The sequence below is a fragment of the Tachysurus fulvidraco genome, chromosome 14, assembly GCF_022655615.1.
Source record: "Tachysurus fulvidraco isolate hzauxx_2018 chromosome 14, HZAU_PFXX_2.0, whole genome shotgun sequence".
Lineage (NCBI taxonomy): Eukaryota > Metazoa > Chordata > Actinopteri > Siluriformes > Bagridae > Tachysurus > Tachysurus fulvidraco.
This window is the reverse complement of record NC_062531.1, coordinates 26,214,731-26,227,230: the sequence shown is the minus strand read 5'-3', so window position 1 is coordinate 26,227,230 and position 12,500 is coordinate 26,214,731. Positions and strand designations below refer to the sequence as shown.

The 12,500-nt window shown below is 44.3% G+C and overlaps 1 protein-coding gene across 9 annotated transcripts in view; it reads right to left on the bottom strand.

Moving 5' to 3' along the window:
• si:ch73-138n13.1 (stress response protein nst1) overlaps window positions 1-12,500 on the bottom strand; it is a 50,751-nt gene that overhangs the window by 30,523 nt on the left and 7,728 nt on the right. For 4 of the 9 annotated variants that reach the window (XM_027168247.2, XM_027168248.2, XM_027168251.2 and 1 more), the window contains 5 exons: window positions 10,509-10,599; window positions 8,097-9,210; window positions 7,262-7,343; window positions 210-3,305; window positions 1-22 (listed from right to left, as the gene is read on the bottom strand). The exon at window positions 1-22 is cut by the window's left edge and continues 104 nt beyond it. In XM_027168247.2, coding sequence (XP_027024048.2) covers window positions 1-22; window positions 210-3,305; window positions 7,262-7,343; window positions 8,097-9,202 — 4,306 coding nt within the window. In that variant the 5' untranslated portion in view covers window positions 9,203-9,210; window positions 10,509-10,599. Of the gene's footprint in view, window positions 23-209; window positions 3,308-7,261; window positions 7,344-8,096; window positions 9,211-10,508; window positions 10,600-10,755; window positions 10,893-12,500 lie in introns of those variants that run through there. The other 5 variants (XM_047799997.1, XM_047799998.1, XM_027168249.2 and 2 more) reach the window with 5 other exon arrangements.

Below are 12,500 nucleotides of genomic sequence, written 5' to 3'. Positions count from 1 at the left end.
TTGATCGCATTCGTGACTGCTCCTATACAAAACACACACACACACACACACACACACACACACACACACACACACACACACACACATTATACTCATTTCACACACAAAAACTCCTTTGTCCTGAGCAGAAGACAAGCTAGTTAACATCACTTATCACAGCTAGTTAACTCCTCACTTACACACATTAGGTTATAGAAGTTGTGACTCACGTTCACCTGAGACCCTGTGCTCCTCCGTGGCATCTGGCTCGGTTCCTGGGATGCTGGCTCCCAGCTTGGGCTCCACATTGGTTCGGTTACTGGTAGAGGCAAGGTAGACTGACTTTCCTTCAAACTACCACCAAAAAGACCGTCGGCAGTCAAGAATCTCTCTGGGGTCAAAATGTGACCTGGGGAAGTTGCAAGATTGGGTGTAGGCATCTGGACAGGGAACATTGTAGGTATGGGGCCAGAAGGCGTCAGTGAAGGAGCTAAAGTAGGACTCGGATTGGGTTCTTTAATCCGTTCTTCATGTCGTTGGAGTATTTGATCCAGAGTGGACTGTCTAGGTACAGGTATAGGTGCTTTAGAACTTTCTGTAGAAGACAGCCATGAAGGTTCATCCACAGCGACCTCCCCCTGTGATGTACTAAACATGTCAAATCCATGCTCTCCATGGGTCCAGTCTGGGCTAACAGTCTGTATTAGGGGTTTAGGTCTTTCTGAGGCAAAGGCTTGAAGCCCTGGTTGGTTCAGTACCTGGGGCTGAAGTGGAGGTGGAAGTCTTGCTTGTTCTGAAAGTGGAGGTTGATAAGGAGCCTGCAGCTGAGCCTGAGGTGGTGTATCTCTTTGGAGGTTCTGTAACAAAGGCTGAGAATAAATCGGAGACCCTGATTTCGCTCCACTGGGTGGAGTCATGGGATTGGCTCGAACCGAATCCAGACTTGAGAATGCAGGCATTCCGAAGGAATCCACAGAAACTCCGGGTTGTGTTTGGTTTTTAAAGGAGTCGACATCTAATATTAATGGTCTGTAAGCTTCTTCTTCACGATTTGTAGGCTGCCTCCATCTGGGTGTTGGGCTCTGATCACTGCTCAGACTGGCACCAAAGCGATCGCCCAGAGAAACGTTATCCAGATCGAGCACTTTGGGTCGCAGAGGAGATTCTACACCTCTCTTTCCCTGTTCAGTCTCTCTCTGCCTTTCTTCCATTACTTCCTGCTTCTTCCTGCTAGCCTCACTCTCCTTCCTAAGCTGGAACTCGAGAAGCTGATGTCTCTCGAGTTCCTGGATCTTCTTGAGATCATCCATCTCTCTTTGTTTTTCCCTTTCCTGTGCTTTGTGTCTCTCTGACTGCATCCATCTCTCCATGTCCTCCAGTTCTTTCTGTCTCTCCAGCTCTCTCTGCCTTTCCAGTTCTTTCTGTCTCTCCAGCTCTCTCTGCCGTTCGAGATCCCTTTGTTTTTCTCGTTCGATTTCTCTCAGCCTCCTTTCTCTTTCCATCTCCAGTTGTTTCTCATACTCCCTCAGCTTCATCCTTTCCTCCTCTAGTAATCTCTCTTTCTCTATCTCAATTTCTTTCTGCCTTTGCTTCTCAGCCTCCCTCTGCTGCTCCAGCTCTCTCTCAGCAGCTCTTCTCCTCTCGTATTCCATTTGGATCTGTCGTTCCTTTTCTAGTTGCTTTTGTCTTTCGATTTCCTTTAGCCTCTCCAATTCTCTCTGTCGCTCCATCTCTTTCTGTCTCTCCCTCTGTCTTTCCAGCTCTCTCTGCCTCTCTCTTTCCTTCTCCAACTCCCTCTGCCTCTCTCTTTCCTTCTCCAACTCCCTCTGCCTCTCTCTTTCCTTCTCCAACTCCCTCTGCCTCTCTCTTTCCTTCTCCAACTCCCTCTGCCTCTCTCTTTCCTTCTCCAACTCCCTCTGCCTCTCTCTTTCCTTCTCCAACTCCCTCTGCCTCTCTCTTTCCTTCTCCAACTCCCTCTGCCTCTCTCTTTCCTTCTCCAACTCCCTCTGCCTCTCTCTTTCCTTCTCCAACTCCCTCTGCCTCTCTCTTTCCTTCTCCAACTCCCTCTGCCTCTCTCGTTCCTTTTCCAACTCCCTCTGCCTCTCTCTTTCCTTCTCCAACTCCCTCTGCCTCTCTCTTTCCTTCTCCAACTCTCTCTGATGTTCTAGCTCCATCATCTTTTCAAACTCCACTAGTTTCTTTCTCTCCAACTCTTGCTCCATTGCTCTCTGATATTCCTTCTCCTTTTCTTGTCCTCTGGTCCACTGTGTCCCATCTCCACCCTCACCGATTTGCAGCCCTTCTTGTGAACTTTTCCTAAAAGCCAATTCCAGGGACGGGTTCCTTCTCATCGATGGCACTCGATTGTGAAAACTTCTTAGCCCAGATTTTACAGAGAAGTCCTCGAATTCCATCTGTGGGTTAACTCTGTCTTCAGCCATTTCTCTCGTCTCACTCCTGAACATGGCTTCCTTGTCTATTCCTGCTCTCTGGTGTACGGTCTCGTTCATTTGCCCCGTCACAGCAAAATAAGTTGCTCTCGGTCTTGTCGTCTGTCGATCCACGGTTTCTGGTACCTTCGACTGTTGAGAAGCTGCAGCTTTTTCTTTTTCCATTTCTTCCTCATTTTCGATATCTGCTTTCGCGGCCATGTTGATCTCCGTCTGCCTCTGGATCTCCTCCTCCATCTTCCTCAAAATCTCCCTTTGCTTTTCCAATTCCAAATCCCTTTCTGGATCGCCAAAAGGCTCGTCCCATTTTGGCAGCGCTCCCACTCTGAGATAACGGGTATTACCCTTCTCCATAGCAGAACCGGTCGATTCTCTGCCTTTGTCTTTAAACAAGCTATTAGACCCCGCGGTAAAGCTGGTGTCTTTAGTTCCTGGGATTTCATCATTCACAGAGTTTTGCCTTTCCTCTGTGTTGGACCTTCGAAGAGTAAGAGCCTTCTCTTCCAGATGTGCAGATGGAATGTTTTCGCTAACTGCACGACTCTCTTCGACCGCCGTCACCATGTCAAAAATGTGATCGATGCGTTTTGGACTGGAAGGAGACACCAAAGTATGGTACGTAGCCTTGACCAGAGATCTTTCGTCTTCGTCGTCCACGCTACTCAACGAGCTTCCTTTTGTCCGGAGAGAGAGGCTGCGTCTGGGGGTGGGCTTCACCAACTTGGAGTTAGCATCCTCCATCATTTGGACGCTATGTTTCTCCACCACATTCTCAAAAACTGATGCTCTGACAGTCTGGACACCGCTGGTCTCATTAGCAGGCGAGTCCTGGTCTTCCTGTGGCTTCGTCTGCCCGGCTGAAGGAAATTCCTTGGGCTGAAAGAAAAATATTTGTTTTCAGAGTCATATCAGTTACAGACAATTAGAGTCGGGCCGAATAATAAATAAAAATCTAAACAAAAACAAAACAAACGTGTAGCCAATGAGCAGAAAGGGGTGGGGCTTGTCGATATGGGCGGAGAGAGTGTTCAGTGCACTTGTGTGTCATTAGCAGAAAGCGGTTTTAACATCGACATAGAGGATAAAAACAAAGAAAGAAAGACTTATGATAAGGACAAGAAGTAGGACGTGTTAATATAGGATCAGCTTTCCAGCGCTGGAGAGAACTGAAGGAGCAGGAAGTCGGCCACATATTCACAGGTTGGAGTTTCCCGAGTCAATAACTCCTGAGCTAAACGCTGTTACTACACAAATAACACCTCTTTTCTATCGTAGTAATGTAGAGAGGCAGCTACAACCGCGTTTTGTGTAGTAACAGCGTTTAGCTCAGGAGTTATCGACTCGGGAAACTCCGACCTGTGAATATGTGGCCGACTTTACTTAAGACGCCGAGGCGCTTTTTTCCTTCTCGATAGGTGAGTAACGTTGGTTTTGCTTTGTTACACAGAACTAATATATGCCTTTGTCCTTTACATCATTATGCTTGTGTGGCATTTTTGCTTGTTTGTTTATCTACAATCGTATTGTTCTTCCCTTCAGCTATGATAAAGACACGTTTCTTTGTTAGTCGCCTGGGTTACGTATGTACGTGTGGGCGGAGCTATCGATACAGGGGTGGGACCCATTTGGGTTAGGGGCGTGTTTGTTTTGGTGATTTTATATGTCAACATTGGCTTTCAAACATCGGAGACCTCACCTTTAATATACACACTCGTGGTGGCACCTGTTGATGCTTTCTTTGCTCTGGAACTATAATAATTATAATAAAAATACCAGTAGGCTTCAGATATAATTATAGGCTTCTTCAGCACAGGTGGTGACGCTCTTATACCGAAGTTGTGTGAGTGTTCTCGCTTCATTCTCTTCACATAAAGGTTGAATAAAGGTTGAAAGCCCAATAGCACATGCAGAGAAAATTGGAAAATACTGTATATAACAGCGGTCCCCGACCTTTTTTTCGCCGCGGACCGTTCAATGTTTGATTATTTTCCCGCGGCCCGCTGGGGGTGGTGGTGGGGGCTATACAATTAAATTAATATGAATAATTTTTATTTAACTGTATTTAAACATGCCTTTTTAACTCACTACAATGCTAAACCAATGAGAACCCTGAGCTTGTTTTTCTCAATCTCAGGGTATTCCGCCATGACTTAGGGTTATAATCCAGAACACCGCAGAGATTCTAACTTTCTAACGACGTCTGTTTCGTGCTCATTGTTGCTAATTTGTGGGTTAAATTTGAGCAAACACAATATACACGTACACCAAGTACTGTTAAACATGACAAAGTACCGGTGAACAGAGAGAAGAGCGATACACACCTTCTCTCTCCACCAAAGCTACAACACCACTGCCACTCGCAGCCGCTCAGCTCCAGACGTCACCTAAACCCGGCCCGATATCATGATATTTTGCGCATGCGCGGTATCGGTGCGGCTTTAGGTGACGTCTCTCAGCTCCCGGTTAACCTCTCGTCCATGGGAAGTCGCACAAACCCGAGAGAAATACACCACAGTAAATAACATGGAAATAATTTAAATGTTCCTTGGGCGGCCCGGTACCATTTGGTCCACGGAGGGTTGGGGACCACTGGTATATAACACTATGAATCACTATAAATAATGGAGATGAATGAAACGTTCTAATCGGGTTCTGATGTCCAAGATTTTCTCCTGTGACCTTCTGTGTCATCTTCAATGCGAAGGACGACTTAAAAATAGCCCAACATACTGTATAGAATAACCACGAATTTCACGGTCAAACCAGCATGACCTCTTATTAAAATGAAGCACTGGCAAACTACACGAGAAGTATGAAAAAGAGCTATTCAAATGAAGTAATGAAAGCCGAGCTCGTCACGTGAACGTGTACAAAAACAACAAGAAGAAGAAAAACAACATAAAAATAACTTGGTGCTTGGTTGATGTACGGCAGTGAAAGAGAAACCCGTGTGTACTTAGATACTCGTAAAGCTGCTCTATCAAAGACTCCATCACGTCTCTCTCAGGTTAACCTTTACACTCGTTTTCTGGTTGGTCTTTTTCAGAATGTGACTCAACTCATCTCAGGTTACACTCCTGTCATGCACCACACCTCTGTGACATCAATGCTGCCTTTTTCAAATGAGTCCAACCCATTTGTATATCTTTTTTGTTTCCCCACTCGGTCCCTTCACCCTCACCGTCGGTCAGTGTGTTTTTCTTTCCTTCTTCTTGCAGTCAGGACTGAGGTCAGTTATTACTAGCCGTGTTTCAGGTCGCGTCTCTTATCACACCGTGAGCCGTTTCTGAGAAACTCTTATTATATATGTAACTACATGATGCTATAAAACGCAGACGTGAGTGGATGATCGAGGGGATCGTGAACAGATCATGAGAGAAAATGTACTTTGAGTACAGAAAAAATGACCAAAAAAAAAAAACAAAGGAAGGAGAAGAATATGGAAATGAAAAGGTCACGAATATGTAAACTAGAGTCTGTCTTCACACAGAAACAAGGTTAAAAGTTCAGAAGAAAACAGCTTACACCATCGTCCAGTCTTCTCACGATTACAAACACTACGGTCACATTTTATTCATAAACTGATGTGGACGTTACACGTGATCAAAAACCAATTATTGATTATTCTCTAATGTTAAAAACATCTTGTTACAGAAATCATTACAATAATAATGTCATTCTTAATCAAAAAATTTATAAATACTTTTTTTTTAAGTGCAAAATCTCTCTCTTTTCTTCTGAAAATTTACACTAACATGACTAACTTGGCTAACACGGCTAACATGCCTAACACGGCTAACATGCCTAACTTGACTAACTTTGCTAACATGCCTAACATGGCTAACATGGCTAACATGCCTAACATGGCTAACATGCCAAACTTGGCTAACATGCCTAATATGGCTAACATGCCTAACATGGCTAACTTGGCTAACATGGCTAACTTGGCTAACTTGGCTAACATGGCTAACATGGCTAACATGCCTAACTTGACTAACATGCCTAACATGGCTAACATGGCTAACATGGCTAACTTGGCTAACATGGCTAACTTGGCTAACATGGCTAACTTGGCTAACACGATAATTTATCGATTTGATTCAATCGATATTGAACTTAAGCCCCTGTCAGTGTGAATGTATTTTTTCTGATTGATCCCAAACCTGTGTATTTTTCACAGGTTGTCCTACACGCGACCTTCAGGTTTAAATAACAATTACAAACTTTCTGGTCACTGCTAATTTGATGGAATTGAATGTTTGAAACTTGATTTTTGAAAATGAAAATTTTATTACAATAAAAAACAAATTCTTCTATTTAAAATCTAACATTTTTATACAACGCTACTGTTTTACTGACAACCTGAACATTGTTATTGACGTGATCTCATATCCTACATTTTTTTACCCAGTCACCCTAATTTTTTTTACCACTCTTACAACTTTTAAACCTTTACACGGTTAAATTCAGCACTGAATGATTGTAGAGTTATGTTTTTTTCCTCTGGTTGTGAGGCTCGTGTAAACTGACCGGCAGCGTTATCCTTCACGCCGACCTTCGGCGAGTTATCTTGTTTATCCAACACCTGCTTTTATCTTAAAGGAAACACATCAACAGCAAAAGCGCAACAATTTCCTGTTTATGCAGAATTTAGGTCACTCGACCGAGACGGGTTCCGTTTAGCGCCGCGGCGATGAGGCTAAAGTGGCTAACGTGCAATGCAACTTTAGCCTTGTAACGTTTACCTTTAAATTGTTATGATTTAACCCTTTATTTTTAATTATTTCTGATTAAATTTTTTGTTTTGTTGCTAATGATTAAAGTTCTCCCACCTTTTTTTTGAGCTCCTCTTGAACGTCTTCCTGGACACTTCTAAGCTCGCTGGAGCTCGTGCTTTCTGCATCTGACGCAAAGCTGCAAACAAATCGATATAAAACGTTAGCTAACGTTAATTACATTTACATTTACAGCATTTGGCAGACGCCGTTATCCAGAGTGACTTACACTTTATCTCATTTTTTTTTATACGACTGAGCAATTGAGGGTTAAGGGCCTTGCTCAGGGGCCCTGCAGTGGCAGCTTGGTGGACCTGGGATTCGAACTCACAACCTTCCGATTTTTAGCCCAACACCTTAACCACCAGGCTACCACATTCCCTCTTAATGTTAATTCCCCTCTGTTATTCTGACAGGGTCGACGTGGACAAGTAAACGACTGTGGTATAATGGGGTACAAGATGAAATGCAGCTATAATTTTATTAAAAAGTGTTTATATGATCAAATAAAATCAAATCTCCAGATCGTCCGAAAGAGACGATCGTCATAACGACACCGTGTTGAATATTTTCCTACAACAGCACAACGTGGAATGTGTTCTTTTTATCCCGCAGATATTTGTCAAAAAAAATTGTTAACTTCAATCTCAAGGGACAAACTAATTTAATAAGAAGCTAAAAGTAAATACGCGGTTCAGGAGAACAGGAACAGAAATGAGCAGCGCTCGCTGTCGTACATCACGTCATCGTGAACATTCCTCAAGCTGCTAATCCAAAATAAGCTACATGCTAACCCAGATGTGGTAACATCGACATGATCTGTGTGCAGAAACACCACCAGACTTTCCTTAGTACTGTAAATTCAATCTGAATTAAAAAAAAAATTACTTACAGTTTTGTTCTATCTGTTGGAAGTGGGCGGGGCTTAACCTGTGGCTTCGGGAGTGCAGTCTGAGCGGTGGAGAAATCCTCCGTCAGCTCTTTGATTCGCTGTTTCACTCCAACAACTCCGTCGGTGTCTGAGATTGGTGGCGGTGGAGAACGAGGCTCGGCAACTCGCGCTGCAGGAACAGAAGATGTGGAAGAAGACGAGTCCATAAGACGACTAATCCTGCTCTTTATACTACTTCCTGTTCTTTCCAACTGCTTTGCATCCTGTCCTTCAACATCCTTCTTCTTAAAACCTCTTTCTACATCCTTGTCTCTCCTCCTAAGACCGTTCTCTGGGGTCGGAGTCTCCGGGGTGTTCTCCTTGCTCTCCCCTGTTGATAGTTGCCTCTGTATGGTGGGCTCGAATTTGGCGGTGAGGTCAGACAAAAGAGGTCGTCTGTCCGGCCGGGGTGAGACAGAACTGGAAGAGTCAGTGGGTTCTGGCAGGAAAATGTCTGACACTGGTCTTGGCCTGGAGCTTCGTGTTACCTGAGGACGACGAACAACCTCGTCACCCTCTTTACCCACATCCTCGTCCAAACCCACACTACCGAGGAAGCCCATAGATTTTGCCCGAGTAATAGAACCACCGGTTTTAGCTCGAGAACCCAATTCTGTAGGTTTGGACTGATATGCTAAACTTGTTCTTCGTACCACACTTCCTGTCTCGGTTTGCTTGAGTTTACCAGGATCATTGAAAGGAGGAGAAGGTTCTGGTTTTAACGTTGGAGACTCTGGTTTGCTGCCTGGTCCGGACGCTGGTGCAGTTTCAGATTTAAGGGGTGGAGATGTTGGCTTGGATTTGCTTGGTGGCTCTGGTTTAGACAATGTCTCCGGTTTGGGTTTGGGCTGAGGTTTGGGAGCAAGAATAGGTCTTATCGTAGTATTTCTCTGCAGAGCAAAAGGTTTTGGTGTGAGTCTTGGTTTGGGGCCAGGGGTTGGTTTCTTGGGGTCTGAACTTATGATGGATGGATCGTCCATGAGGGTTTTGTTACTCGAATCGGTCAGTGGACTCGCAAGCAGACGGCTGCTCATCATTCCAGGCTCGAGCTCCACCTGGGTTGCCATCACTGCACCTGAGAGACAAGGGGAACATGTCAGTGCCCTTGTTCATGTCACTTTATTCTTGCATTCTGAGGCAGTAATCTTCCTACTACAGAACCACCACCTTTGTTCATTTTACCTGTACTTACCCTAACTTATCACATGACATATACCCACCAGGGAGGGTGCACATATGAGACATGACATATACCCACCAGGGAGGGTGCACATATGAGACATGACATATGACGTGACCTAAACTCTATCACATAGGACACATATAAGCTCACAGATTCATCAATGATTGACAGGAGAGAACGAGTAAGCCCCTCCCACTCAGAGAGAACGATCGATTCTGCTCTCGGCTCCCAGTTACAGATGACTTATTAGGATGGTCAGGATTCGAGCTTGTAAGCAACAGAGCAAACCCATTAGACCTGGATCATATAAAGCTTCTTGGTAGCGGTGATACTTCAGTGGATCATCAATAAAGAATCGTTCATTTCGAAGAATCGCACTATTCCCAGGTCTTCAGTCTCACCACATTACACATCACCTTCCCTGCTTCCAGTCAATAAGGGTACGTTTTATTCTTCAAAGAATGACAACTGAGAAGCATAATTCATCCCATCTGTAGAACTCTTGGCACTAAAGACAGCAAACCTGGCCAGCATTGCAGGAAAAATTTACTACACCCTAATAAAATTGGCCAATTATTATATAAGAGGTGTGTCTGAACACGCTGAGGGGAAATACACCACTCTCTGGACTTTGGCTTTGTAGATACACAAGTACTACAGAACTGTTTTACTGGCATGCCATTAATCAGTCCGTGTGTGTGTGTGTGTGTGTGTGTGTGTGTGTGTGTGTGTGTGTGTGTGTGTCTGTGAGAGAGAGAGAGACTGATTTAAATCACGACGATTGATCACGTTCTGGTGCAATCAGGAGTTCAGTTAGAGAACAGCTCATGAGGATACACCAGTGCTACGTTAATGGTACACATGGCTGCTACACAGACCAGAAACACACACACACACACACACACACACACACACACACACACACACACACACACACAGAGTAAATTGAGAAGCAGACCACATGTCAATCTGGAAGTCTCATAGCAGACTTGTGTACACTCGATACTATCAGATTTACTATCCCAGCATTCCCCTTATCTCTCTCTCTCTCTCTCTCACACACACACTCACACACACACACACACACACACACACACACACACACACACACACACACTATACAGACTAGCCCATGTAATTAGCTAACCGTGCCTCGCCTGCAGTTTCTTGATCCGATAATAATAACTCACCTGCCTGGCTGTCAACTGTCTGCAGCAGAGCCCTGGTTTCTGTGGTAACCGCTGGATGATGTCATATCACAGAGGAGGGGGCGGAGTTATGCTGTGATGAAAGAAAGAGAGGAAGGGATGGAGAGGGAGGTCAGACAGTGTCAATGTTGCATGGATGTGGCTTCAGAGCTCAAATAGCCTCTGCACACGCACACACACACACACACACACTTGTTGAATGTCGGATTAAGTGCTACTCACAACCTACCGGATGGATTCTCTGCCCGTATCATATCACAGATGCTGTTAAACACAAACACAGGCTTGAGACATACAAACACAAGTATACACTCACGCACACACTCACGCACGACTGTGGACTCGTGCAAACATGCAAATCCAAAGACACACAAACGTCCCTTTAACGCCAAGGCTGACCTACATGTACAGATCATCACCCAATCCGAAACACCCGATACGAGCGTCTTGGTGAAACTAAAGCCGGAGCACAGAAGGAAACAAGGAACGACAGAAAGAGAGGACAGAACCTCGAGGAGCAGAGAGAGAGCTAGCCAGGGTGCAGTGGAGGAACTCGGTCTTCGACAGGAAACGCCTTTGCACAGCTGGAATGTTAAACATGCAGTGTAAGATCCAGCAGGCAACACACACACACACACACACACACACACACACACACTTCTTATCTTCTATAAACACGTGTTGCAACATTCGTGTAAACCTACACGCTGTACATGCAGCCATCATCTAGAGCTGAGAATCAGTTACATGACACGTGGTTCCCTGTTGGAGGAACAGAGTAACAAACCATTAGCTTCTTAACTCCATCATTAAATTGCTTTATGTTCATCAGCTGGTGTCAAGTTTCACTTCAGCTGATTTCGATCAGTTTGATATGCAGCAGAGTTACAAACATGTGATGTGGGAAAATTCATCCACGATAAGATCAAAGATTTTGCTTTTGACACAGAACGAATGACGATTTCTGTTTTGTTTTGCTTTCCATAAGCGACTTACAAAGCAAACCAGTCAAAAAGTTCCACACTAAACAAGCCTCGAAGTTACCATTCGGACATGCAAACTTGGCAAGACAAGTAAACAAACAGAATTAGGAAAGTCACACAGTAACAAAGTGAACAAGGTTAAAATGAACCCAGGAGACGTCACAAAGCGACATCAGTGGGCAAGTCCAAAAAGCTAACTGAGCAGTCAAGTCACACAGCATTGGGACAAACAGGCAACAAGGGCAACAACCAGGGCAACAAGTTACACAGTAACCAGGGCAACAAGTTACACAGTAACCAGGGCAACAAGTTACACAGTAACCTAGAAAACAAGTTACACAGTAACCTAGAAAACAAGTTACACAGTAACCTAGAAAACAAGTTACACAGTAACCTAGAAAACAAGTTACACAGTAACCAGGGAAACTAGTTACACAGTAACAAGGGGAACTAGTTACACAATAACCACGGAAACTAGTTACACAGTAACCACGGAAACAAGTTACACAGTAACCAGGGCAACAAGTTACACAGTAACCAGGGCAACAAGTTACACAGTAACCTAGAAAACAAGTTACACAGTAACCTAGAAAACAAGTTACACAGTAACCAGGGCAACTAGTTACACAGTAACAAGGGGAACTAGTTACACAATAACCACGGAAACTAGTTACACAGTAACCACGGAAACAAGTTACACAGTAACCAGGGCAACAAGTTACACAGTAACCACGGAAACAAGTTACACAGTAACCAGAGCAACAAGTTACACAGTAACCAGGGCAACTAGTTACACAGTAACCAGGGCAACTAGTTACACAGTAACAAGGGAAACTAGTTACACAGTAACCAGGGAAACTAGTTACACAGTAACCAGGGAAACTAGTTACACAGTAACCAGGGAAACTAGTTACACAGTAACAAGGGGAACTAGTTACACAGTAACCAGGGAAACTAGTTACACAGTAACGACGGAAACAAGTTACACAGT